Source organism: Festucalex cinctus, chromosome 6 (assembly GCF_051991245.1).
Source record: "Festucalex cinctus isolate MCC-2025b chromosome 6, RoL_Fcin_1.0, whole genome shotgun sequence".
Taxonomy (NCBI): Eukaryota; Metazoa; Chordata; class Actinopteri; order Syngnathiformes; family Syngnathidae; genus Festucalex; species Festucalex cinctus.
Window position 1 is genome coordinate 30158633 of NC_135416.1, and position 27938 is coordinate 30186570.

At 39.5% G+C, this 27938-nt stretch overlaps 1 protein-coding gene across 4 annotated transcripts in view; it reads right to left on the bottom strand.

Annotated features, from left to right (window-relative positions):
• kdm2aa (lysine (K)-specific demethylase 2Aa) overlaps positions 1–27938 on the bottom strand; it is a 568226-nt gene that overhangs the window by 117826 nt on the left and 422462 nt on the right. For all 4 annotated transcript variants that reach the window (XM_077524205.1, XM_077524208.1, XM_077524204.1 and 1 more), the window contains one exon: positions 11310–11837. In XM_077524205.1, coding sequence (XP_077380331.1) covers positions 11310–11837 — 528 coding nt within the window. The remainder of the gene's footprint in view (positions 1–11309; positions 11838–27938) is intronic.

A 27938-nucleotide genomic window follows, 5' to 3' on the forward strand; every position in this document is an offset into this window, starting at 1 on the left:
AATACCGTTAAGTTGGTGTATTTTTTTTTATGCCTCTAGGGCTAGGTGGCGCTGTATATATAATGGAATGTTGTCATAGGGATACCTTCAAGCCTTGACTCTAAACATACATGTCAAGTGTGGGATTTTTTTGGAGCATGTACCGTGGAGTTATTAAGCATATCCTTCATTCACGATATTGCTTTTAATGTCCATTAGAGGCTATCAAAAATAAATAAAAAAGTACATGTTTGGATAAGTCTAATGCCAGTGAACATTTTGAGTGGTGGAAAGTAAAAGAATATTCATAAATGACTTAGTTATCACACTTAGAATGAGTTTACATTTTTTGTACAAAATACCGTATGTGGGGTATTTTTTTGTTTTGCCTCAAGGGCGAGGTGGCGCTGCATATATAACTGAATGTTGTCATAGAGATACCTTCAGGCCTTGACGATAAACATACATGTCAAGTTTGGGATTTTTTGGAGCATGTATCGGGGAGTTATTAAGCATATCCTTTTTCAGTGCGAAACACAAATTTTGATGCCCCGCGCTCATCATATAGTATTTCCAAAAGTCAAGATTTTTCCGTCTGTTGTTGGCTCAGGTCTTGGCATGGTCCAGGTCAAGTCATAAGTCAGTCGGATAAAACATGTAGGAGAAGTGGGCAAAAGTATGCCCCCTGAAAATGTGCAAAAATCGTCAAAAATGGGACATTCAAAAATTCGTACCTCACTTCCTGTTCATTTTAGCATATGGGTCCAAGAGACTTTTTTGTAGGTCTTTGGCTCCGTCATACACGTAAAAATTTTCGTAGATCTTGCTTAAACGTAGAATCGGGGCTGCTTCGTTAAAAATTTCTAGGGGGCGCTATTGAGTCATTTTTGTAAAAATAGTACAATCAACAATAAAATATTGTTCATTTTACCAGGCCAGATGTGTGTGCCAAGTTTCATGAGTTTCTGCGCATGTTTAGACCCTCAAAACTAGCGTTGTTTTCTTGGCGAACAGTGCTTAGCCACGCCCACAGCGATTCGCGAAAACTCACAAACTTCGTGTTGTGACATCATGAAGGCCGAAACCCTCATCTGAGCAAATATGAGGTTGGTCCAGTTAACGTGTTTGGAGAAAAATGTACAAGAAAATTCGTAAGAAAAAAAATTGCCACTAGGTGGCGCTATCAGTAAGATGAAATATAAGTTCGTAGATGTCTTTAGGGCTGGACTCTCATCAAATGTGTGAAATTTTGAGAAGATAGGATCATCTCGGTCAAGTTCATGCAGCTTTTATTGTCACGAAAAATTTTCGGACTTTGCGTCACCGTAGCGGCCACGCCCTTTGGCGAAAAGTTACAATATTCGGTGTGGGGCATGATCAACATCTTAAGGCTTTTCTGACCAATTTTCAACTGGATCCCTTCAACGAGCTCGGCACAGTAGCTAAAAACGTAAAGTATGACATTTATTGTTACCACTAGGTGGCGCTATATGTATAACTGAATTTTATCATATAGATGCTTTCAGGCCGTGACTATTACGTTGCCTGAGAAGTTTGAGATTTTTTGGAGCTTGAACATGGGAGTTATCACACTTAGAATGAGTTGACATTTTTTGTACAAAATACCGTATGTGGGGTATTTTTTTTTCACGCCTGAAGGGCTAGGTGGCGCTGCATATATAACTGAATTTTGTCATAGAGATACCTTCAGGCTTTGACTATAAACATACATGTCAAGTTTGGGATTTTTTGGAGCATGTACCGGGGAGTTATTAAGCATATCCTTTTTCAGTGCGAAACACAAAATTTGATGCCCCGCCCTCATCATATAGTATTTCCAAAAGTCAAGATTTTTCTGCCTGTAGTTGGCTCAGGTCTTGACATGGTCCAGGTCAAGTCTAAAGTCAGTCGGATGAAATGTGTAGGAGAAGTGGGCAAAAGTATGCCCCCTGAAAATGTGCAAAAATCGTCAAAAATGGGACATTCAAAAATTCATAGCTCACTTCCTGTTCATTTTAGCACATGGGTCCAAGAGACTTTTTTGTAGGTCATGGACTCCCTCATACACCTAAAAATTTTCGTAGATCTTGCTTAAACGTACAATCGGGGCTGCTTCGTTAAAAATTTCTAGGGGGCGCTATTGAGTCATTTTTGTAAAAATAGGACAATACATGATAAAATATTGCTCATTTTGCCAGGCCAGATGTGTGTGCCAAGTTTCATGAGTTTCTGCGCATGTTTAGACCATCAAAACTAGCGTTGTTTTCTTGGTGAACAGTGCTTAGCCACGCCCACAGCGATTCGCGAAAACTCACAAACTTCGTGTTGTGACATCATGAAGGCCGAAACCCCCATCTGAGCAAATATGAGGTTGGTCCAGTTAACGTGTTTGGAGAAAAATGTACAAGAAAATTCGTAAGAAAAAAAATTGCCACTAGGTGGCGCTATCAGTTAGATGAAATATAAGTTCGTAGATGTCTTTAGGGCTGGACTCTCATCAAATGTGTGAAATTTTGAGAAGATAGGATCATCTCGGTCAAGTTCATGCAGCTTTTATTGTCACGAAAAATCTTCAGACTTTGCGTCACCGTAGCGGCCACGCCCTTTGGCGAAAAGTTACAATATTCGGTGTGGGGCATCATCAACATCTTAAGGCTTTTCTGACCAATTTTCAACTGGATCCCTTCAACGAGCTCAGCACAGTAGCTAAAAACGTAAAGTATGACATTTATTGTAACCACTAGGTGGCGCTATATGTATAACTGAATTTTTTCATATAGGTGTTTTCAGGCCGTGACTATTACGTTGCCTGAGAAGTTTGAGATTTTTTGGAGCTTGTACATGGGAGTTATTCAGCATTTGCTCTTTCTGGACAAATGAAATTTTAAAGGCAATATTTGATGCCCCGCCCCCGTCATATAGTATTTCGAAAACGCAAGATTTTTTGCCTAGTTTTTCTCTTAAGTCTTGAGATGATAAATGCCAAGTTTAAAGTCAATGGGATGAAAAATGTTTGCATAGGGGGAAAAAGCATGACCACAGTGAATGTGCCAAAATAGGCCAAAATTGGACATTAAAAAATTCATAGCTCACTTCCTGTACATTTTAGGAAATGGCTTCCACTGACTTTTTTGTGCGTCTCGTAGTGCTACACGTGCCTGCCATTTTTCGTAGCTCTAGCTCAAACGGACCGGGATTGGTTTTTATTTTTCTACGCTAGGTGGCGCTATAGAGTCGCGTTGTTATGACAACTACATAATATCAAATTTTTCGCCGGGCCCGAAGAGACTGCAAAGTTTGGTGAGTTTTCGTAAATGTTTAGGCCCTCAAAAATGCGATCGTTTACGGAGAAGAAGAAGAAGAAGAATAATAATAATTCTTACAAAAACAAGAGGGACCTCGCAGCGGTCGCTGCTCGGGCCCTAATAACTAGAGCTGCGAGCAGCTATAAAGGGCCCTCGCAGCCCGGGCCACGTTGGGGTCCTTGCACGTTGGGGTACTTGCACGTTGGGGTACTGGCACGTTGGGGTACTGGCATATTGGAAGCAAAATTTCTTTGAAAATGGCATAATAAACGTTTACATGTAGAATATTTTTTTTGCCAGTGTCTGTCAAGCTCAACGGATTTTGGTGATTGTTAAGACCTGCAAAAATCAGCGTCCTTATTTATTTTTAGGCAATGAGTTGCCCTGATTGGTATTTTTTTGTAAAAGTGTATATACACATCATCGCTCGTTGTACTCATTGCACAATGTTTACTTTTATTGTCCAAAGGGGCAATCAAAAATGAATAAAACAAAATGGAAACGTACATACGTTTGGATCGGTGTGAAGCCAGTGAACAATTTGAGTGGTGGAAACTAAAAGAATATTCATAAATGACTTAGTTATCACACTTAGAATGAGTGTACATTTTTTGTACAAAATACCGTATGTGGGGTATTTTTTAAATTTTTTTATATAAGCCTCAACGGCTAGGTGGCGCTGTATTTATAACTGAATGTTGTCATAGAGATACCTTCAGGCCTTGATTATAAGCATACATGTCAAGTGTGGGATTTTTTTTGGAGCATGTACCGTGGAGTTATTAAGCATATCCTTCATTCACGATATTGCTTTTAATGTCCATAGAGGCTATCAAAAATAAATAAAAATATATATATGTTTGGATAAGTCTGATGCCAGTGAACATTTTGAGTGGTGGAAACTAAAAGAATATTCATAAATGACTTCGTTATCACACTTAGAATGAGTGTACATTTTTTGTACAAAATACCGTATGTGGGGTATTTTTTTTTCATGCCTCAAGGGCTAGGTGGCGCTGCATATATAACTGAATGTTGTCATAGAGATAACTTCAGGCCTTGACGATAAACATACATGTCAAGTTTGGGATTTTTTGGAGCATGTACCGGGGAGTTATCAAGCATATCCTTTTTCATTGCGAAACACAAATTTTGATGCCCCGCCTAAATCATATAGTATTTCGAAAAGTCAAAATTTTTCCCCCTGTCGTTGGCTCAGGTCTTGACATGGTCCAGGCCAAGTCTTAACTCAGTCGGATGAAACGTGTAGGAGAGGTGGGCAAAAGTCTGCCCCCTGTGAATGTGCAAAAATCGTCAAAAATGGGACATTCAAAAATTCGTAGCTCACTTCCTGTTCATTTTAGCATATGGGTACAAGAGACTTTTTTGTAGGTCTTGGGCTCCCTCATACACCTGAAAATATTCGTAGATCTTGCTTAAACGTACAATCGGGGCTGCTTCGTTAAAAATTTCTAGGGGGCGCTATTGAGTCATTTTTGTAAAAATAGGACAATACATGATAAAATATTGCTCATTTTGCCAGGCCAGATGTGTGTGCCAAGTTTCATGAGTTTCTGCGCATGTTTAGACCATCAAAACTAGCGTTGTTTTCTTGGTGAACAGTGCTTAGCCACGCCCACAGCGATTCGCGAAAACTCACAAACTTCGTGTTGTGACATCATGAAGGCCGAAACCCCCATCTGAGCAAATATGAGGTTGGTCCAGTTAACGTGTTTGGAGAAAAATGTACAAGAAAATTCGTAAGAAAAAAAATTGCCACTAGGTGGCGCTATCAGTTAGATGAAATATAAGTTCGTAGATGTCTTTAGGGCTGGACTCTCATCAAATGTGTGAAATTTTGAGAAGATAGGATCATCTCGGTCAAGTTCATGCAGCTTTTATTGTCACGAAAAATCTTCAGACTTTGCGTCACCGTAGCGGCCACGCCCTTTGGCGAAAAGTTACAATATTCGGTGTGGGGCATCATCAACATCTTAAGGCTTTTCTGACCAATTTTCAACTGGATCCCTTCAACGAGCTCAGCACAGTAGCTAAAAACGTAAAGTATGACATTTATTGTAACCACTAGGTGGCGCTATATGTATAACTGAATTTTTTCATATAGGTGTTTTCAGGCCGTGACTATTACGTTGCCTGAGAAGTTTGAGATTTTTTGGAGCTTGTACATGGGAGTTATTCAGCATTTGCTCTTTCTGGACAAATGAAATTTTAAAGGCAATATTTGATGCCCCGCCCCCGTCATATAGTATTTCGAAAACGCAAGATTTTTTGCCTAGTTTTTCTCTTAAGTCTTGAGATGATAAATGCCAAGTTTAAAGTCAATGGGATGAAAAATGTTTGCATAGGGGGAAAAAGCATGACCACAGTGAATGTGCCAAAATAGGCCAAAATTGGACATTAAAAAATTCATAGCTCACTTCCTGTACATTTTAGGAAATGGCTTCCACTGACTTTTTTGTGCGTCTCGTAGTGCTACACGTGCCTGCCATTTTTCGTAGCTCTAGCTCAAACGGACCGGGATTGGTTTTTATTTTTCTACGCTAGGTGGCGCTATAGAGTCGCGTTGTTATGACAACTACATAATATCAAATTTTTCGCCGGGCCCGAAGAGACTGCAAAGTTTGGTGAGTTTTCGTAAATGTTTAGGCCCTCAAAAATGCGATCGTTTACGGAGAAGAAGAAGAAGAAGAATAATAATAATTCTTACAAAAACAAGAGGGACCTCGCAGCGGTCGCTGCTCGGGCCCTAATAACTAGAGCTGCGAGCAGCTATAAAGGGCCCTCGCAGCCCGGGCCACGTTGGGGTCCTTGCACGTTGGGGTACTTGCACGTTGGGGTACTGGCACGTTGGGGTACTGGCATATTGGAAGCAAAATTTCTTTGAAAATGGCATAATAAACGTTTACATGTAGAATATTTTTTTTGCCAGTGTCTGTCAAGCTCAACGGATTTTGGTGATTGTTAAGACCTGCAAAAATCAGCGTCCTTATTTATTTTTAGGCAATGAGTTGCCCTGATTGGTATTTTTTTGTAAAAGTGTATATACACATCATCGCTCGTTGTACTCATTGCACAATGTTTACTTTTATTGTCCAAAGGGGCAATCAAAAATGAATAAAACAAAATGGAAACGTACATACGTTTGGATCGGTGTGAAGCCAGTGAACAATTTGAGTGGTGGAAACTAAAAGAATATTCATAAATGACTTAGTTATCACACTTAGAATGAGTGTACATTTTTTGTACAAAATACCGTATGTGGGGTATTTTTTAAATTTTTTTATATAAGCCTCAACGGCTAGGTGGCGCTGTATTTATAACTGAATGTTGTCATAGAGATACCTTCAGGCCTTGATTATAAGCATACATGTCAAGTGTGGGATTTTTTTTGGAGCATGTACCGTGGAGTTATTAAGCATATCCTTCATTCACGATATTGCTTTTAATGTCCATAGAGGCTATCAAAAATAAATAAAAATATATATATGTTTGGATAAGTCTGATGCCAGTGAACATTTTGAGTGGTGGAAACTAAAAGAATATTCATAAATGACTTCGTTATCACACTTAGAATGAGTGTACATTTTTTGTACAAAATACCGTATGTGGGGTATTTTTTTTTCATGCCTCAAGGGCTAGGTGGCGCTGCATATATAACTGAATGTTGTCATAGAGATAACTTCAGGCCTTGACGATAAACATACATGTCAAGTTTGGGATTTTTTGGAGCATGTACCGGGGAGTTATCAAGCATATCCTTTTTCATTGCGAAACACAAATTTTGATGCCCCGCCTAAATCATATAGTATTTCGAAAAGTCAAAATTTTTCCCCCTGTCGTTGGCTCAGGTCTTGACATGGTCCAGGCCAAGTCTTAACTCAGTCGGATGAAACGTGTAGGAGAGGTGGGCAAAAGTCTGCCCCCTGTGAATGTGCAAAAATCGTCAAAAATGGGACATTCAAAAATTCGTAGCTCACTTCCTGTTCATTTTAGCATATGGGTACAAGAGACTTTTTTGTAGGTCTTGGGCTCCCTCATACACCTGAAAATATTCGTCGTTCTTGCTTAAACGTACAACCGGGGCTGCTTCGTTAAAAAATTCGAGGGGGCGCTATTGAGTCATTTTTGTAAAAATAGCACAATCAACAATAAAATATTGCTCATTTTACCAGGCCAGATGTGTGTGCCAAGTTTCAGGAGTTTCTGTGCATGTTTAGACCCTCAAAACTGGCGTTGTTTTCTTGGCGAACAGCGCTTAGCCACGCCCACAGCAATTCGCGAAAACTCACAAACTTCGTGTTGTGACATCATGAAGGCCGAAACCCTCATCTGAGCAAATATGAGGTAGGTCCAGTTAACGTGTTTGGAGAAAAACGTAGAAGAAAATTCGTAAGAAAAAAAATTGCCACTAGGTGGCGCTATCAGTTAGATGAAATGTAAGTTAGTAGATGTCTTTAGAGCTGGACTCTCATCAAATGTGTGAAATTTTGAGAAGATAGGATCATCTCGGTCAAGTTAATGCAGCTTTTATTGTCACGAAAAATCTTCAGACTTTGCGTCACCGTAGCGGCCACGCCCTTTGGCGAAAAGTTACAATATTCGGTGTGGGGAATCATCAACATCTTAAGGCTTTTCTGACCAATTTTCAACTGGATCCCTTCAACGAGCTCAGCACAGTAGCTAAAAACGTAAAGTATGACATTTATTGTAACCACTAGGTGGCGCTATATGTATAACTGAATTTTGTCATATAGATGTTTTCAGGCCGTGACTATTACGTTGCCTGAGAAGTTTGAGATTTTTTGGAGCTTGTACATGGGAGTTATTCAGCATTTGCTCTTTCTGGACAAATGAAATTTTAAAGGCAATATTTGATGCCCCGCCCCCGTCATATAGTATTTCGAAAAGGCAAGACTTTTTGCCCAGCTGTTCTCTTAGGTCTTGAGATGATAAATACCAAGTTTGAAGTCAATGGGATGAAAAATGTTTGCATAGGGGGAAAAAGCATGACCACAGTGAATGTGCCAAAATAGGCCAAAATTGGACATTAAAAAATTCATAGCTCACTTCCTGTACATTTTAGCTACATGGTCCCAATAGACTTTTTTGTGCGTCTCGGGGTGCTACACGTGCCTGCCAATTTTCGTTGCTCTAGCTCAAACGTGCCGGGCTTGGTTTTTATTTTTCTACGCTAGGGGGCGCTATCGAGTCGCATTGTTATGACGACTTAATAATATCAAATTTTTCGCCGGGCCTGAGGAGTGTGCAAAGTTCGGTGAGTTTTCGTGAATGTTTAGGTACCCAAAATCGCGATCGTTTGCGGAGAATAAAGAATAATAATAATAATAATAATAATAATAATAATAATAATAATAATAATAATAATAATAATAATAATAATTTTTACAAAAACAATAGGGACCTCGCAGCGGTCGCTGCTCGGGCCCTAATAATAATAATTTTTACAAAAACAATAGGGACCTCGCAGCGGTCGCTGCTCGGGCCCTAATAATAATTTTTACAAAAACAATAGGGACCTCGCAGCGGTCGCTGCTCGGGCCCTAATAATAATTTTTACAAAAACAATAGGGACCTCGCAGCGGTCGCTGCTCGGGCCCTAATAATAATTTTTACAAAAACAATAGGGACCTCGCAGCGGTCGCTGCTCAGGCCCTAATAATAATAATTTTTACAAAAACAATAGGGACCTCGCAGCGGTCGCTGCTCGGGCCCTAATAAGAATTCCTTGAAAAACAATAGGGCCTCGCAGCGGCACCGCCGCTGCCGCTGCTCGGGCCCTAATAAGAAGAATTCCTACAAAAACAATAGGGCCTCGCAGCGGCACCGCCGCCGGTGCCGCCGCTGCTCGGGCCCTAATAAGAATTCCTTCAGGAACAATAGAGACCTCGCAGAAAGAAAAATGCACTGAGCTGTCACCATTGTCTTACAAATGCAATTATGTCATATTGTAGTGACAGAAAAATGAGCAAAACAAATTAGTCACACTTTGGTTTGGTTTTAAAGTACAGTATACATTTTATTTTTGTTTAACTTTTTATGGAATTGTTATGAAATTACTTTATCAATGATTTTTTTAAAAACTTTTTTTAATTGAATTGTTATGAAATGACTATCAATGACTAAAAAATAAAACCATATTTAAATTAGGGAGGAAAAATTATACATTTGATTGGAAATGTAAATATAAACGGAGATATAAAATTTGCGATAAACTCATTCACTCCCAGCCATTTTCACAGAAGCAATCCTGTTCGCTCCCGGCTGTTTTACTGAATTTTGATTGATTTTGCAAGGCCCACAGAATATTGTGTTCTATTGCTATAAAAGCATGGAACCTATCAAAAGAAAGATTAAAGTCTCTTCTTTCATCAGGAAAAAAAAAGTATGTTTCTATTTGTTTCCATTTTGCAGCAATTAGCATTAGAAGAGAGCTAAGTTTCATCAGTTTTCACAAATTAATTTAAAATTGTAAGTAATTTAGCTTTTTTTCTAGATGGCCCTGGTCGATTTCCTTTGCTCTGCTGCCACCTGCTGTCCGTTTGTGTTATGACTACCATTTCTGCAACCGTTCTTTGCAGTTGAGAGGCAGCATCAAAGCCTTCTGTATGCTCTAGCATAAAAAAAATAATAATAAATAAAAAATCGGATAAATATGTCTTTGGGACACTTGAAACATAAAAAAAAATACATATTTACACGTTATTGGGAGCAAATGAGTTAAAGTGCGATTAATTGTCAGTTAATTATTGAGGTCATGCGATTAGTTACGATTAAAAATTTGAATCGACTGACACCTCCATTCAAAATATTGAACACTTATAACACACAAAACAAAACTCTCCTGTCTGTTTTCCCTCCACCACTCGCGGTCAACTTGGGAGCAGTCTGCGGTATATCAGTCGCGGTAACACGATGCACTCAAGTCTCCCATTTCCCGCACGAAAGACGGATATTTTCATGAATTTGGAAAATCCATCCAGACGCACGGACAGGATGCAAAAAAAGTGGACATGTCCAGGCAAAAGAGGACGTTCGGTCACCCTTCATAACATAACTCTTGCTTTTGCTGTAGGTTTTAACTCCTATTTAGATTTGGTTGTGTTAACAGATGAAAACCCATGGGAAATTATGCCTTAGACACTATCGGCAATTGCCCTGATGAATATGTTATTTTTGCATAAAAAGTTTGAAAACAAAATCGCTTTTTCTGCCTTCACCGCCAGCAAAGAAAGACCACACTTTTCAACATTTTCTGAAGCAAAAAAATCTTGGGAGTTTTGCGAGATTCTGTGCTGTTTCAGACCTTAAAAAAAAAAAAATCAGTTTTCTTGTCAAACAGTGGTTCGCAACTGCAGCAGCATTTGACAAAATGGAGACTTCACACAACTGCATTTTCCATACCTTTAGATGAGTCAGCCAACATGGTTTTCACATCAAATTAAATCTCTTTGGAGAAGTCAATGTTTCCCTTTAAAAATTGAACCAATTTTGAAATGAAGTTAAAAATGGTGGACTTCCTGTTAGATTCAGTTTAGAGCTTCAAGATGGATTTTTTTTGTAGGTCTTGGGCTTGTTTTATATGCCTCACAATTTTTGTAGACCAGGGTGAAACAATTGAACTGGGGCGGTTTCATTAAATAGCTATGAGGGTTCAAGTGAGCCTAACCACCCCCAGATCTCATGTGTGTGGTTCTCACAAAAAAAAAAAAAAAAAGCAATCTGGAATTTGGTTTTGTATTGTACTTAACTAGATCATAATTATCAGCTCATCAAGATAAGTAAATATTAAAACATTTCAGTCCTTGTCAAGTGAATGTATGAAATATATAATTTGAATATCTCTTTTTAGATTAAATCAATTAAATAAATCAAGCGTTCTACGATATCCTGACGTATTGAGATACACCTGCATGCCTGATATACTGATACTTGATGCATATGTTAGTAGAAGGAGACTGTCTATTGAGGTTTTGGGGTACCTACCAGATTTTGTATCGGTCTTGGTGGGACGTTGTAGAGTCACAGTTAGGTAGGAGCCGCAAAGTATGTCGTCATTCAGATCAGACATCAGGAGCACTGGAGGTTCTGGGTCAGAGTCCCAAGGTCCTTCCTGCTCTTCATCTTCTAGGTCCATGGCCTCATCATCTGGGTCAAATTCCTGTTTCTCACTGTCCTCATCTTCATCGTCAGTCCTGGACCTCCTCCTACACTGATGAAAATGCTGATGTTGGTCTCCATTCCCACTGTCGTCATCTTCTTCCTCTTCATCAACATCATCAGATTCCTCAGTAGAAACATCTCTTTGCTGCATCCTTGAACCACCCCTTAATCTCACCCCTCTCCTCCTACAAGCCTTGGACTTGAGGATGGAAGGTGTACCAGGAGCCAGAGGGCCTTCCCTGTTTCCTCTGTGGGTCGATCCTCCTTTGAGCAGTCCTCTCCTGGTACGAAATCCCCTCCGGGAAGAGTGGCATCCTCCTCGCTGTATCCTTACCCTTTTCCGCTGTGAGGCTGCATACACAATCAAAATAAAAGAGCTTTTTGTTTCTATTTTAAGTTGGAAGTGAAAAAAAAATATCATTTAATAACTCGACTCTGGACTTTGTAAAATAGGTGACGATTACCTTTTATTTCAAACAAATTAAACAAGGCATGTAAACGACAGATCAGGGGTTGGCAAACTTTTGTACTCAAAGAGCCATTTGAGTACACCTCCCAATGAAAAGAAAGCACTCAGAGCGACAACCCATTTTGACGTTTTATATAGATACAGTTGTCTTCAAAATAATAGAAGCGTGTTTAAAAAGCTTAAAATCCTATAGTAGTAGTCCTATGGTTTTTATTTTCACGCATTGGGAACGCAGCACATCATATTCTAAATAAAACCATGAAGAAAAGGTATCAATGTTTTAATTGCATTAGTGAAAATTAAGAAACTGAAAATTGTGCTGTTAAAAAAAATAGTGTCTATATTTTTCTTTACAACCTTGAATATACTTGTATACTGCCATGACCCTTGTGGGTAATTTGTTTTGTATGTGCTGCAGTGTTCTCTCCTATGTGTGTGCGTGCGTGTGCATGCGTGCGTGCATGTGTGCCTGCGTGTGCGTTTTTGCGTGTGCGTGAGTCTGGGCGTGTGTGCGCGTGTTTGGGTGTGTGGGGGTGCGTGCGTGTGTGTGTGTGTGTGTGCATGCGAGACAATTAGTGGTACTTTAGCCTTGGCTGTGCTTTGAAATTCTGTCCATAAAGGTAATGGACGGAATCATTGACAAAAGGGCAGCCTTGCCGGAGTCCAATCCTCACTGGAAACAAATGTGACTACTGGCAAAGCAGACCTAACTCTGACACTTGTTGTACGGGGATCAAACAGCCTGTTTACTCCCAAATAACACACCACAGGGGGCACCGTGAGCAACTCCAGAGTAAAAGTGTCCAACCCCTCTTGAGGGGACTGGGACCAGTGATTTTGTTTAACTCACTCAGCGGCAGAGCTCAACCACTCCTAAATTTGAGCCACCGTTCTTTCGACCCAGCAGGAAAAAATAAAAAATAAATAAATGCCCCTTCGTGCGCTGAGCCAAACGGCTTTCCAGGAGAGAGCAAATGGGGTACCGCACGATATATTTCATCACACTTAATTAAAATTCATGAGTCTAGCGAGAAGGTCAAACTCAGAGGGCCAGTCATACTAGACAGATGTAAACCGTCTACTACAGGGTTCTTTCAGGAATCACTCAGAGCAATTTTCAACTTTTTTTAGACCATTATGGGAAAAATTTTAGACCAACTTCACAACAACAACAAAAAAAAGGGGGGGGGGGTTTGTCACATATTTGTTTCTCAAACGATGTCAACTTATTTTGGTTTCAAACATGTCGAAGTGCACCAAAAGCATACAACATACAATGTAATAAACAATATTGACAATGACCAACCTGAGATGAACTTCAGTTCTCAAAACAATGTTCACAACAATCACATACATACATACAACCTACTTTAAACAGCTTGAATTTTTTTTTTTAAATTATTTTTATTCTTATTTTAAACTTCCTTCCGCTAAATGTTTTAAAGTTTGCTGAATAATTTTTTAATATTGTCATTCTATGTTCTTCATAGTAAATTTTGTACCCTATTTTCATTTATTTTCCTTCCTCTCAATGTTAACTACTGTTTGTTGATGCTTATGTGTTGCCTTTCCTTGCGTAAAGCACATTGAGTTGCCTTGTGTATGAAATGTGCTATACAAATAAACTTGCCTTGCCTTGCCTATACAACCATATTCGCGCCCAAAGTCCCCAACTTTATATCTTTTTTGCAAACTTTGCAACGAGCCGAGTGCCTATCGCCGGCTACCTCATCCAACGAGCTGGAAAAGTCGGGAATTTCGAGTTAGTTCTTGTTGGACTGGCATTTACCCATTTTCTTACAAATTGACTGTCCACACTTTCCGTTCTGACTCGCTAAAAATAATTGTCCACACTCTCTGTTCAGACAAGCTAACTGCAATAACTTGGCGGAAGGTCGGGAACGTAAACTTGAAATGTATGTTTTTTCCGGTAGTGGACAGAGTACCGAGCCACCTAATTAACAATGCTACATTCACACAAGGGGCTTTGTAACCATGTGATCAGATCACTCTTGGATTAGCGATTATTACTTTCAATGAGTTTCTTGCCTGGTTAAATAAACGAAATAAAAAAAAAATAAAAGTTTCGATTAGCTTTACTCGCTAGCGTTACATTGCCAGAGCTGTACAGTGTTCACACCTCTGGACACGGTCGCTTCATTAATATTCGTGCACACCGGAGATAGGGGCTTTGCGTTGCTTCGCTTACTTACATTATGGCAAAAGTCCTCTCAGAAAAAAACAAACAAACGTTTCAGCATCGCAATTAACTGGCCACCACTGTGCTAATGATGCTTTGGCTAATATAAATCGTGATGTCTTCTGTTGTTTTGGTACACAGTTCAATAAATGTAACAAAACCAAAAAAGTGAATACATACCAACCCAGCTCTGCCGAGTTCGTCGTTCACCACCCTGCCGTTTGTTTGTTTTTGTCCCAGTAGTGTTAGCTTAACATGTTTAGCTCGGGATGTCCCGTGCGATAATTCCTCCCCCTCCTGTTGTATCTCGCGGCAAAACAAGCGGTGGAGCGTCACATCTCACCAACCACCTCATTTGCACCGCCCCACGTACCTTCGCTTCGACCCGTCTGAACTACATTGAACTACAATGCAAACGCACCCCCTCAAATGTCTCCTCCACTTTGAGCACGCAAATAATAGAAACAACGCAACTCGCACATTTTTTTGTGCTTTTTCTTTTGTAACAACTATTGCCTATGGCCCAGTCTACTCTCTAATTTTTTTTAAAGTTTGCTTCTTCTAAAGCAAATTCTCTGCAGTTGCATAAATATTCCACTGCCCAGACAGGATCTAAGCTTGGTTAGCTCTGCAGGTGGTCACCTACCCACCAACAAAGCTCTTTTGAAGCCGCTGACCAGGTGACAAAGGAATTTATGCGTCTGCCGAAGGAGTGTATTCAAGCCCGTCTTCTCGGAGCCCGAACAAATGGCTCCAATGATTGGAATATACAAACGACTGATCAAAGGAATGTTTATGAAGTTTCTTATCAATCACAAAGGATATTCTGGCGTCTCGCCCTTCCAGGGGGGGCCCTAGATGGAGCAACACCACCGTCAAGTGGTGAAACTTGGAACTATCCTTAGTGACAATTCACATAAGTAACCGCATTTTACACATTTATACCATGATAATTCTTGACAGATAACTGAACTATGAATGATTCATGTTATGTCTTTGTGTGTATGAACATCCTATTTCATTTGTACTCCATAAAGAATGAAAGATAATCAATATCTTTCAGTTCAGTCATGTTAGACAAGTAGAAGTTACCTCACAAGTTAGTTTATGATGCATTAATTACGATGTGTGTTAAACGGGTTGTGTGGGAAAACTGATTTGCCAGACTGACCAAATTTAATGCCAAATTATTAATCCCTTTAATATTTTTTTTTTTAAAGTCTGCGCGAGCGAACAGAAGGGTGTGCCACCACCTACTGAAGCCCCGCCCATAGACTTTAAAAGGACGAGGGGACCCCTCGCTCTCTCTCTTCCTCTTCCAAAAAAACTCTCTTCCAACATCATCATCCTCAGGCTAACGACCTGCAAGTGTCCCAGCCTGCTCGAACTCTTTGTTCCAAGAAACTTGACAACCACGTGGCTTTTTTTTTTCTGGCAGCAACCGTTGCCGAGAGCAGACACTCGCTCCACGCCACGCCAAAGCAGGTGCAAACTACAACGCTGACCCCAAAGAGTCTTTTACTCCTTTCTTCTTTTTTTTCTCTTTCCATCGGTGATCGCCCGCCAGCGGCGAGCTCAGCGGCCCCGGGGTACACTTGCTACGTACCGCCGGACTCAAGGTTGTTGCACCTAAGCCGCCCGCACCACCTGCTATTCGGTGGCGCCCCGCCGCGGTGCCAGCTCACCTCCAACGGCTGGCCTTCCCCGTACGCAGGCGCGTAGCGGACCGAGCTCCAACACCTGGAGTCGGACAGCTGCCCGGCAGAATCAACCTCGCCGGAGAATCAACCTCGCCGAGTCGCCAACCAATCAAGGGACGAGCCGCCGAGCGGCCCCGAGCGGCTTCCCTTGCTCACCTGTGGAATAAACCCTTTTTGATTTTCTTGCCTTTTTTTCCAACGAACATTGACTATTTTTCCCCCTTTTTCACAAGACCCTTTTGCTCGTTCGACGCAAACGATTCTCGTAAGTGTGCGTTTGATTTCTAGCTCGGCGTATCCACTGTGTGCCACTTACGTTTGAAACATATCACCAATCTGGCAGGTCAAATTTCTCTTTTCCCTGTTTCCTTATTCATTCGCGTTCCTTCCTTATTTTCATTCGCTTTATTTTATTTCTCTTCTGACGGTAGAATAGTTAGATAGGCAGTGTTTTGATTCTGTAGTGTAGCAATCGTGAATAAACGTATGTTTTATTAACTCTATTCCGCCTAAGTCATCTGTGTTTCCGAGTGGATTATTATTCTTTTGTTAGTCCAACGAGCCACTGAATATCGAGTGTGGCGACTTTAGATTATAAATGATTGATGAAGGAAGGATTTTGGTCGTTGTTTGCTCCTGTTAACCCAAAGCAAAACCAACGTGGTGCCCCTAGAGGTTATCGAGGTAAATATAATTTACCTCTGTTACGTCCAGATTATTAATTCGTGCAAAAGACGACCCAATTAACGCTACATAATGGTGCCGGCCGTGTGAGGCTATATAACATAAGAAGATCCACTCGAAAATACAAGACTTTGGACTTGAAAAGTAAAACACATTTCACGTAGTGTACCTAATCATTTGGCTCTGTGTAAAAAGGAAAACATTTCTGCTTACATAGAACTGCACTGACTTTAACCTTCAGCGTTGAATCGAGCGTCTGTTCGCCGCCATCTTGCGTGTGTTACCACCGGAGTGGCTTGCTATAAGTAAACGAGAATAATGGGATTGATTGATGGAAGAAAAGAAAGAGCCGGTCACCGTTTGAGAAAATAGTGGCTTTTATTTGAAAACGTACGTGATAGAACTCGAGTTATGCAACTTTTAAATTTCAGCTGGCTGAATTTGAAGTTGTTTGTCATTGTGTTGTTGTGTTTCCGGAAATTGTGGGAAGTCAGGTGACAGCCGATGTGCATCGCTTTGACCAGACTCGAGTTACGTGCTTCGGAGTAGCTAACCGCGAGCAACGTAAACGACGTCCGAGTCATTTTCCCCGTGTCCTCCTACACCTAGCTTGTGGGAGAAGTTTGAGTCTTGATTGAGCTTTCTGTCGCCGCCGACTCAAAGTTTCAGCTCGTGGCGAGCGGATGAACAGAGCGCTAAGACGTTAGCTGCTTACCTGTACCGTGTACGCATTTCCACAAGGTGGCGCCATAGTCCTTGTGAAGAGCTGTGGGCTCGTGGAGGCGTGGTTGAGTACCTCCCCCTCCCTTCTCGTTGGCGAGTTTGAGCCACGCCTGCAGACACCCCGAAAGGGAGCGAGTCTTGCAGGCTGTCAGCTGTCAGTCAGTGTTTGAGGTGATAATATCACACGTTGAGCTTGCTCCGCTGCCAATAGACAACTGACCCCCCCCACTGCTGCTTTTAACGCCGGTGGTCCTTGCTCCGCGATAATTCTGATTCAATGTTACTACACATTGCTTTTTGAATTGTTTTCCGTGTCGAGCGTTGTACTAAGTGATTGTAGTCACCGTTAGTACGCAAGGACAATAATAAATTATCCACGTCCGATTAAACGCATTTGTAGGCTCAATTGACTGCTTGCGTTTAACGATTATAGTAATAGCCGACCGCATTCTAGTCTTTTACGCTGCCTAGCGTGAGAGCAATTACGGTTGCATCAACAAAACATACAACATACTGCTGGGTCAAATTAATACAAAGGAACTATTTACACTGTTGTTTCAACCCCCCCCCATCTCCTTTTATCCAGTTTCATACTAGGCTAACTAGCTGTATTCTTGACTTAACATTCCACTTAATTTCGGGTGTTGTGTTTGTTTAGTTGGTTTGGTAAACCTAGTATTGTTATTATTTTCTTCTCTTTTATTTTTTTTTCATTTTTTTATCCACATTTTTAATTTGGTTTTTGTTTGTTCTTTTGTTTTTGTTTTTCGGTTGTGTCTAGTTAATAAGAAGGTGTGAGTTCGAATGAGCTATTATTAGAGAGGCAGCTCTAATATCTCTGCAGTTTTGCAGTTTTTGTGTCCCAAACCCCATCTACAAGACATTTGCATAAAACTGTACTGACACTGTAATCAGTCATTTGACTAAGACTATTAACCCCTTTAAAGTTTATTTTCCCCCTTTCTGCTTTGTTGTTTATTTAATTTAATTTTAATTTCAACTTTTAACTCGACTTCCCAAAAAAAAAAAAAAAAATTTTTTTTTTTTTTTTTTTTTTTTTGGGGGGGGGATTTAGCTTTTGGGATTGACCGCTGTAACATTTCAGAGTTACTCTGTCCCTCATTTAAGCTATTCTTTGCTGAGTGAATCAAGTTGAAGTTAGTATTATTATTATTATTTTTATTTATTTTTTATTTATTTATGATTTTATTTTTGTTGCTGTTTGTTTTTGTTTGTTTTGATAACTGGAATTGATTTTCCACAACTATAGTGTAAGCTGTGGGTTGCATAGCCCACGACAAATCTTTTGCTTTTGTGGCAATTTCCCTTTTGATAATTTGAACCCAGTGTGTATTGTTGACGATAATACTTGATAGCGGTAGTTAGCTAACTGCGTACGCTAATATATATAGGTAAAATGCGGCAAATGTCAAAAACTGATTTATGGCCCCCATAAAACCATGATTTATGGCACCCCCCTCATAAAACCATTCATAACCCTAACCCTTTGAAGTAAGCCCCGCCCCCTTCCGCCTTCTTAGCCAATCAGAAGCCGTTATTTTGAATTAAGCACCTCCCCCCTAACCAATCAGAACCCGGAAGACGGCTCCTGTCAAAATTGATTGATGACATCCTGCACCCCCCCTCCCCACCCCCCTCATCGTCCTAGCCAATCAGAAGCCGGAAGACGGCTCCTGTCAAAATTGATTGATGACATCCTGCACCCCCCTCCCCACCCCCCTCATCGTCCTAGCCAATCAGAAGCCGGAAGACGGCTCCTGTCAAAATTGATTGATGACATCCTGCAACCCACAACAAACACATGTTATCCGGTCCCCCCACCCCTTCCCCCTCACAGCCCTAGCCAATCAGAAGCCGGAAGACGGCTCCTGTCAAAATTGATTGATGACATCCTGCACCCCCAGCAAACATATGTTTTCCGGTCCCCCCACCCCTTCCCCCTCACAGCCCTAGCCAATCAGAAGCCGGAAGACGGCTCCTGTCAAAATTGATTGATGACATCCTGCACCCCCAGCAAACATATGTTTCCGGATACCCCTCTCCCCCCTAGCAAGACCCCCCATAGTTCTACCGTCTGCTAACCATAAATCGTTTTCGTCCTGATAAAAAAACTTTTCATCGTGTCACAGGAAGGACACGCCTTTTGAAGTCTTGCAGGAAGGATCCTACCACAACTACCTTTGAAGTCTTGCAGGAAGCGCGCCCCTGTATTCATGAAATTTTCATACTGATAAAGCTTCACCCCCTTTGAAGTAGAACGGGTACCAACCGTGGGAAGCGGCGAGCCCCCTCAACACCACGGCCAAACTTCGCACCCGGCAACCCCCACCACCGCCCCCTCTATCGGGCATGTGCGTGCGTGAATGTAAAATAGTACGAGGCTCTCTTAACCGAGTTAAAGTGTTGTGAATATTAAAAAATGTAATCTATTTGTTTTATGTTTTTTAAATAAATAAAAGAAACTTACCGGTGTTTCAGAATACAAAGTTACGTCTCCTTCGAGGGTTTTTTTCTTTTTTTTAAAAATAAAATAAAAAAATAAAGAGGATCGGTTTCTAACCGAAGGAGTTGGAGAGATGGAGAGGGAAATACAGACGAAAAATAGATTATTTGTGCGTATAGGACGGCTATTTAACCCATTTCAGAACAACAACCCCTATTCCTCGACTGACATTGTAAAAAAAGCTGAAACCGATGGAGAGGTCTGAGTGTCACCCCCCCCCCCCCCCCGCGGTGAACAGCACCATCTAAAGGTCAAAGGATGTTACAGCCTATGATTAAGAGAGGGAGGTAGGTATTAGAATGTGATAAGTTTGTCTGTATTTTTAATTTTAAATAGAGTGAGGCATGAAATTAATCGGTTGATGTTTTGTGCGTTGTATTTGATAGCAATGTAATAAAGACATTTTGGTAGGATGAACACAAAGTTAGTCTACAAAAGTAAATTAGGGTATTAAAATGTTGATAATGAATGTAAAACCTAAAAATTTGATTCAAAGGTATTCAATTTGTAAATTATACATTTTGGATGACGGAACAATGTATGGCATTAGAGTAGCGAAAATTTGTTTACCTTTTTTTGTGTGTGTGTTTAAAAAAGAATAATTGTACTAGTTTTAAAAAATACTGATTTCTGGAGAGAATATGTAATCACAAACTCAGGTAGGAACTGCATGTAGACATTATTGGTCAGACGTCTGCTTCTTTTTAAAACTAAGAGAATTGAAAGTATGAAACTTTGAGTTTCTTGATACGTTAATAGATTTATACTCTACTTAACCCTTAGTCTTTAATCTTTAAGCCGATCTTTGCAACAATTTAACCAAAATCAGCTTCTTATTAGTAGATTAACACCTTAGTCTCGTACAAAGGGTATTCCTGTAAGCCCTTGGCTAATAGTTTTTTAGAAAGGATCCACGGTTTGAATTTATGACACCATAGATGTATTTGTACATGAAGAAAGGTGTGTACACTTTTATTTTAATTTTAATTAGAGTGAGGCGTGAAATTAATCGGTTGATGTTTTGTGCGTTGTATTTGATAGCAATGTAATAAAGACATTTTGGTAGGATGAACACAATAAAGTTAGTATAATTTTGTCTACAAAAGTAAATTAGGGTATTAAAATGTTGATAATGAATGTAAAACCTAAAAATTTGATTCAAAGGTATTCAATTTGTAAATTGTACATTTTGGATGACGGAACAATGTATGGCATTAGAGTAGCGAAAATTTGTTTACCTTTTTTTTTTGTGTGTTTAAAAAAGATAATAATTGTACTAGTTTTAAAAAATATTGATTTCTGGAGAGAATATGTAATCACAAACTCAGGTAGGAACTGCATGTAGACATTATTGGTCAGACGTCTGCTTCTTTTTAAAACTAAGAGAATTGAAAGTATGAAACTTTGAGTTTCTTGATACGTTAATAGATTTATACTCTACTTAACCCTTAGTCTTTAATCTTAAAGCCGATCTTTGCAACAATTTAACCAAAATCAGCTTCTTATTAGTAGATTAACACCTTAGTCTCGTACAAAGGGTATTCCTGTAAGCCCTTGGCTAATAGTTTTTTAGAAAGGATCCACGGTTTGAATTTATGACACCATAGATGTATTTGTACATGAAGAAGGGTGTGTACACTTTTATTTTAATTTTAATTAGAGTGAGGCGTGAAATTAATCGGTTGATGTTTTGTGCGTTGTATTTGATAGCAATGTAATAAAGACATTTTGGTAGGATGAACACAATAAAGTTAGTATAATTTTGTCTACAAAAGTAAATTAGGGTATTAAAATGTTGATAATGAATGTAAAACCTAAAAATTTGATTCAAAGGTATTCAATTTGTAAATTGTACATTTTGGATGACGGAACAATGTATGGCATTAGAGTAGCGAAAATTTGTTTACCTTTTTTTTTTGTGTGTTTAAAAAAGATAATAATTGTACTAGTTTTAAAAAATATTGATTTCTGGAGAGAATATGTAATCACAAACTCAGGTAGGAACTGCATGTAGACATTATTGGTCAGACGTCTGCTTCTTTTTAAAACTAAGAGAATTGAAATGATGAAACTTTGAGTTTCTTGATACGATTTATACTCTACTTAACCCTTAATCTTTAAGCCGATCTTTGCAACAATTTAACCAAAATCAGCTTCTTATTAGTAGATTAACACCTTAGTCTCTTACAAAGGGTATTCCTGTAAGCCCTTGGCTAATAGTTTTTTAGAAAGGATCCACGGTTTGAATTTATGACGCCATAGATGCATTTGTACATGAAGAAGGGTGTGTACACTTTTATTTTAGGGCTGTAGCAATTCAAAATGGAATTTTCCACATTTACCAGATTTAAAGACGCACTTATATGTTATCCTAAATGTGATTCACTGTGCAAAATAACAATACTAATGACACTAAATCACGAAAAGACAAATAATTCCTACAAAACAAAAGAGGAACCTCACGGCGAGGCGTTGCTCATGTTCTAGTTGCAAACCTGCTTTGGGCATATACATTTTCTACAAATGTACCACTGAGAATATTTACGAGCTTGTAAATAAAATACTAAAGGGGCACCAACATGAAAAATTAAATTTTTGGAGCTTTTAGCTGTGTTAAAATGCTCTTACCTCACCAAATACATGACCGAATTGGAGTTTTCCTCCATTCTCCCTTCTCTGAGAAATTCTGCTCTACAAAACACCAGCCCCTCCCAACCTGAGAAAACAAGCTGTTGGCGGTCTTTGACATCATAAGGTTACCCTCTCTCACATTTTTGTTGTACGTTGTAACGATTATCGGCCGGTTGTAACTTTTTGCAACCTCAGTTCCAAAGGAATTGAGCTCCGACAGGGAAGGGGGGAGGGGGGAAGCGGGGGGAAGACGACAAGGAGGCGAAAAGGCGGCTGCAATTGACAAGGATTATTTTTTTAGCAATAGTAAGGGCTATAAATATAGATTGGGATTGTTTACATGGTAGCTCAGTTATTGTTAAGTCACCTAGTAAACACAATCTTGGAGATAAAGGAAGCCTACAGTTTAATATATCAGCGAGCTTTTCCAAGATTTTAGTCCAGAAATGCAGCACTGGAGTACATGACCATAAAGCATGAAGATAAGTATCGGCAGTGTTTTGTGAGCACTGGAGACAAATGTCGGAGTCAGAGAGTCCCATTTTTTTCATCATATATTGTGTAATATATGTTCTATGAAGTATCTTATATTGGATAAGTTGCAAATTTGTCTGTTTGGTCATTTTAAATACATTTTCACAGATTTGGGTCCAAAAGTCTGGTTCCGGAACTATAGACAAGTCTTTTGCCCATTTTAAAGTCGGTAAATACGTTTTATTTGTGTATAAAAATAACTTATATATTTTTGATATTTTCTTTATTGTTGTTGGAGAAAGCTTTATAATATCTTTAGCTAAGACAGGCAGTTGGAGCGTATCCTGAAGTGTTGGGATTTGTTTCTTAACCATATTTTTAACTTGCAGATAATGTAAGAAATTTCCATTTTTTATTTCATATTTCTGGACCAAGTTTGTATACGATATAAACTTATTATCTGAGAAAAGATGATGAAGGTGTGTAATTCCTTTCTGCTCCCATAAGCTTAAATGGAACGACTGATTATTAAATTGAAAGTCGGGGTTATGCCAAATGGGAGAGAGCCCACAGGGCGCCAATTGGGAGTTTGTAATTTCTAATGCCTTCCACCAGGCAGTCAGGGTGGCGGCTATCATTGGGTTTTTAAAACAATTATGTCGTTTTATTGATTTTGTAATAAAGAGTAAATCTAACAGTCTAAGATTATTACAATCCTTCTGCTCCAATTCCAACCAACAGTTAGTATCTCTGTTGGGTTGTGTCCATAGCACAAGATATTGTAGTTGATTAGCTATATAATAGTACATAAAGTTTGGTGCCTCTAAACCTCCTTTAGATTTACTTTCCTGAAGAGTAGATAGACTAATTTTAGCTTTTTTTTTATTCCAATAGAATTTTATGATAGCAGAGTCCAGCGATTGGAACCAGTTAGACGTAGGTTTAAATGGAATCATTGAAAATAAATAATTAATCTTTGGTAAAACTTTCATTTTTATAGTAGCTATCCGTCCTATTAAAGAGATCGGAAGATTATTCCAGCGCTCCAGATCACTACGGATACTATCCAATAACGGTAAAAAATTTAAAGAAGTTAATTCAGTTAACTTTGGTGAAATTTTAACACCTAAGTATTTTAAATTACCTGTAGGAAAGGAGTAGTGTGGATCCTGACTTGTAGGATTCCATGAATTTTCTGTGAGAGGTGATAATGTTGATTTTGTCCAGTTAATAGAGTAATCTGATAAGTGAGAGAATTTAGTTATTAATTTAAATGCTTCCCCTAGCGAGATAGCAGGTTCTTCTAAATAGAGTAGTATATCATCGGCATATAGATTAATTTTATGTTCTATTGTCCCGGAGTGGATTCCTTGGATCCGTCTATCCTGACGTATAGCTAATGCAAGCGGCTCAATAAATATAGCAAATAATAAAGGAGACATTGGTCACCCTTGTCTTGTTCCCCTTTGTAGAGTAAAACTCTGTGATGTAATCCCATTGGTAGTAACTGTAGCTTTAGGAGAATCATATAATATTGAGACCCATTGAATGAATGACTCCCCGAAGCCGAATTTATTTAAGACAGCAAAGAGGAAGGACCAGTTAACTTTATCGAAGGCTTTTTCTGCATCCAGCGAAATAACAACTGCCTTTTTATCATACCGCTGTGACATACTAATCAAGTTAAAGAGCCTCCTAATATTATTAGTAGAATGACGACCTTTAATAAAACCTATTTGATCGCTGTGAATAATTGTCGAGATTACTGTCTCTAGTCGAGATGCCAAGGCCTTAGCGATAATTTTAATATCGGTATTAATTAGTGATATCGGTCGCTAACTTGACGGGAGGGTGGGGTCTTTTTCTGGCTTTAATAAAAGTTTAATTGCTGCTATATTCATATCTTGACGTATATCACCCTTACTTTTAATTTCAGTTACTACTCTTAGAAATAATGGAGCAAACATTAACCAGAAATGTTTAAAAAATATAGCCGGATAGCCGTCTGGACCAGGTGCTCTGCCATTAGGCATACTGTCTAAAGCACGATACAACTCATCTATAGTAAGCGGGGCATCTAGAATATCTTTATGTTCAATAGATAACTGAGGTATATTTAAGCTATTTAGGAATACCTCAATATGTTCAGGGTTAGGTCTATTAATTTCTGAGTATAGATTTCGATAATAGTTATAAAAAATATGGTTAATTTCTTTTGGTGATTGTGTGCATTCACCATTTATATCTTTAATAGCCGTTATAAGAGATTTTTCCCGATTCCGTTGAAGTTGATTTGCCAGGAATTTACCTGATTTATTATTATGTTCAAAATTATTATATCTCAACTGTTGTATTATAAACTCTGTCTTTTTAGATAACATGTTATCTCACTGTATTTTTATATTCTGTAGTTCTATCCGTATTTGATTATTTTGGTTTAATGCATATTCATCCGTTAGTTGTTTAATTTTATCTTCCAGGTATTTTTCTAATTTTTGATCCTGTTTCTTTTTATAAGTTGAATATGATATAATTTTCCCTCTAATTACCGCTTTCCCTGCTTCCCAGAGAAGAGATGGAGATATATTTGGAGAGTCATTTATTTCCAAAAAATCTGCCCACTCCCTTCTAATAAATTTATCAAACTCTACGTCTTTCAGTAATGAGATGTTAAAACGCCATATCGGGGGAAGTTTAAAGGTAGAGTCAATTTGTAGAGTGAGAGAGACTGGTGCATGATCACTTATAATTATAGAATGTATTTTTATAGCAGTTTTATCAACAATAGAATTATTTGTAAGGAAAAAATCAATTCTTGAGAATGATCGGTGCACCGCAGAGAAGAAAGTAAATTCCTTCTTAGTTGGGTTTTGAAGTCTCCAGCCATCGCTGAGGCCAAAATCCTCCATATATTCATCTATTACTTTAGCGGATCGTAATCGCCTTGTATATATCGTATTATTAGAACGATCTATTAACGGGTTTAAGACCGTGTTAAAATCACCTCCAATAATAATAGTAGAATTTGTTGCTAAATCGAGTATAAGGATTTTATTGTATCCCATTTTATATTTTTGTTTGTTGTCTAAGTGTAAGCATAGACAAAGTAATATAGAATAATTTATGTTAAAACATTAAAAAAAAAATATATATATATATATTTTTTTTTTTTGAAGCATGATATATATTTTATCATTTTATTGCATGCACCAAGCATGTTATATATTTTTGTCCACATGATGGCGTAGTCAAAGGAATGAATCATCCTGAGGCCCCGATGTGTGTGTGAAGCATTTTTTAGTAGGACTTCACTGTTTTACGGGGTTTTATTTTGCCATTATTATCTTGCACCTGCCACGAATTTGTTGAAAGATGGCTGCATTGTGGACGCAGTGATGAATATAATCATAAAGAGAAGTATGGTTCCTGCTAGTGTCAGGAATTGTCCTGTCAGCAGTTATAGAGGTTGCAGTTATCAAAAGAGGGACCTTGGCATTATCTGCCCACCAAAATTATAAAGACAAAACCTTACCAAATAAGGTTAAAATTTAGTTATTGGCCAACGAGCTGCAGAAAAAATGGGGGGGCCAACTAATGGGAAACTATTGAGGAGTAAGGATGGGCATCAGAGAAGGGTGGGATCGACCCGATCCTAAATAAGACGCCCTCGCCCTGAGTTCCTCACTTCTCATTGAAACCTCTTGGTGGAACAGTAAACATCAACTAACCATGGCTTGTAATGCTCCGGGGAAAGGCCTCATTGGGAGACCAGGCGCTCTGCAAAATGTGAGTAATAAAGTGGAATATCGGATAATAATATGGCTTTTTTATTGTTGTGTCGGATATAGCGAACAACTAAATTAATAGTGTGGGGAATAATTTTAATTCTCCTTTGGTTATGTCTGGTCGACCACTTGGTTTTAGTAAATTGGGTTTTTATCTATGTATTTTTTATTTTTTATTTTACTCTCCCGCCAAGAGGTTCCGCTACTCGGAAGAGCGACCACACCCTCGCTCTCCCTAGTAGAGGTGTTCTGCATCGATGGAATAGATGCGGATGGAAACTTAGACCAAGATTAGAATGTATATATTGGGAGCCGCAATATTTTAGGTTTCCCTCGGGTCTAAGAATTGTCGAATTTTGTTTATGTGTTTAACAGGATAACCAAGATAAGCCGCAGTGTGTCTTCTGCGGAGATGACCTCCTCACATCCACTTGGGTGGTGGGGAATGTGTACTATGGTCATTGTTGTTACCCGTTGCCCACGGAGGATGAGAGAAGAGAAATGTGGCTCATCCCAGACGGGCTCTTTCTAAACTTCGGCAGTGATTTTTTTATTGATATCCAGTGTGGTTCCTGGGTGTGGCCTGGCTTTGCTGACCTCGCGGGTTCAAGTAAGTTGGAAGGTTTGGTTCAAAGTCGCCTGAAAGAGGTACGTTATCATGTTAACAATGAGGGTGAACTCATTGGGAGAACTTTCCCTTTAATGCGCATGATATGGCGCCTGCCTGACGGTACTCGGCGCTTGACATTCAACACCTTGGCTGGCTTTTGTGTAGCCGCCACCCCGTTGAGACAGGTCGGATCCAGTCGGGTTGAGGATGAGTGGCCCTACGAGCCAGTAACGGCCACTTCGCCCTTCCTGGACCGGGTTGACGAGCCTGGGGAACCCAGTGCCGCCCGACGGGATGCTCCAGTTGGTAAGGTTATGCCACTGTCGAGAACACCCTCCCCCATGGTTTCATCGACCACCGATGACCTGGAGGGTGTGCTGGGCGAGGATGGGGGTGGAACGGGGTCATCTGATGATAAGGGAAGTAGGCCTATGGTCTCCTCTTACTGACCCTCCGTCAGACACCTTGCATTCTGAATCCCCGGTGTCTCCGTTGTCGGATGACATGGGGGGGTTGGATGAGGGTGACTGGTTGCAGCTGGGTGACGGGCTCGCGAGGTTGATAGGTTTAGACACCATTGATCTCTAGGCGGGGGTGTTGAGTTGAGTAGAGTGAGTGTGGTCAGATGAAACGCCATATCATGTAAAATGAG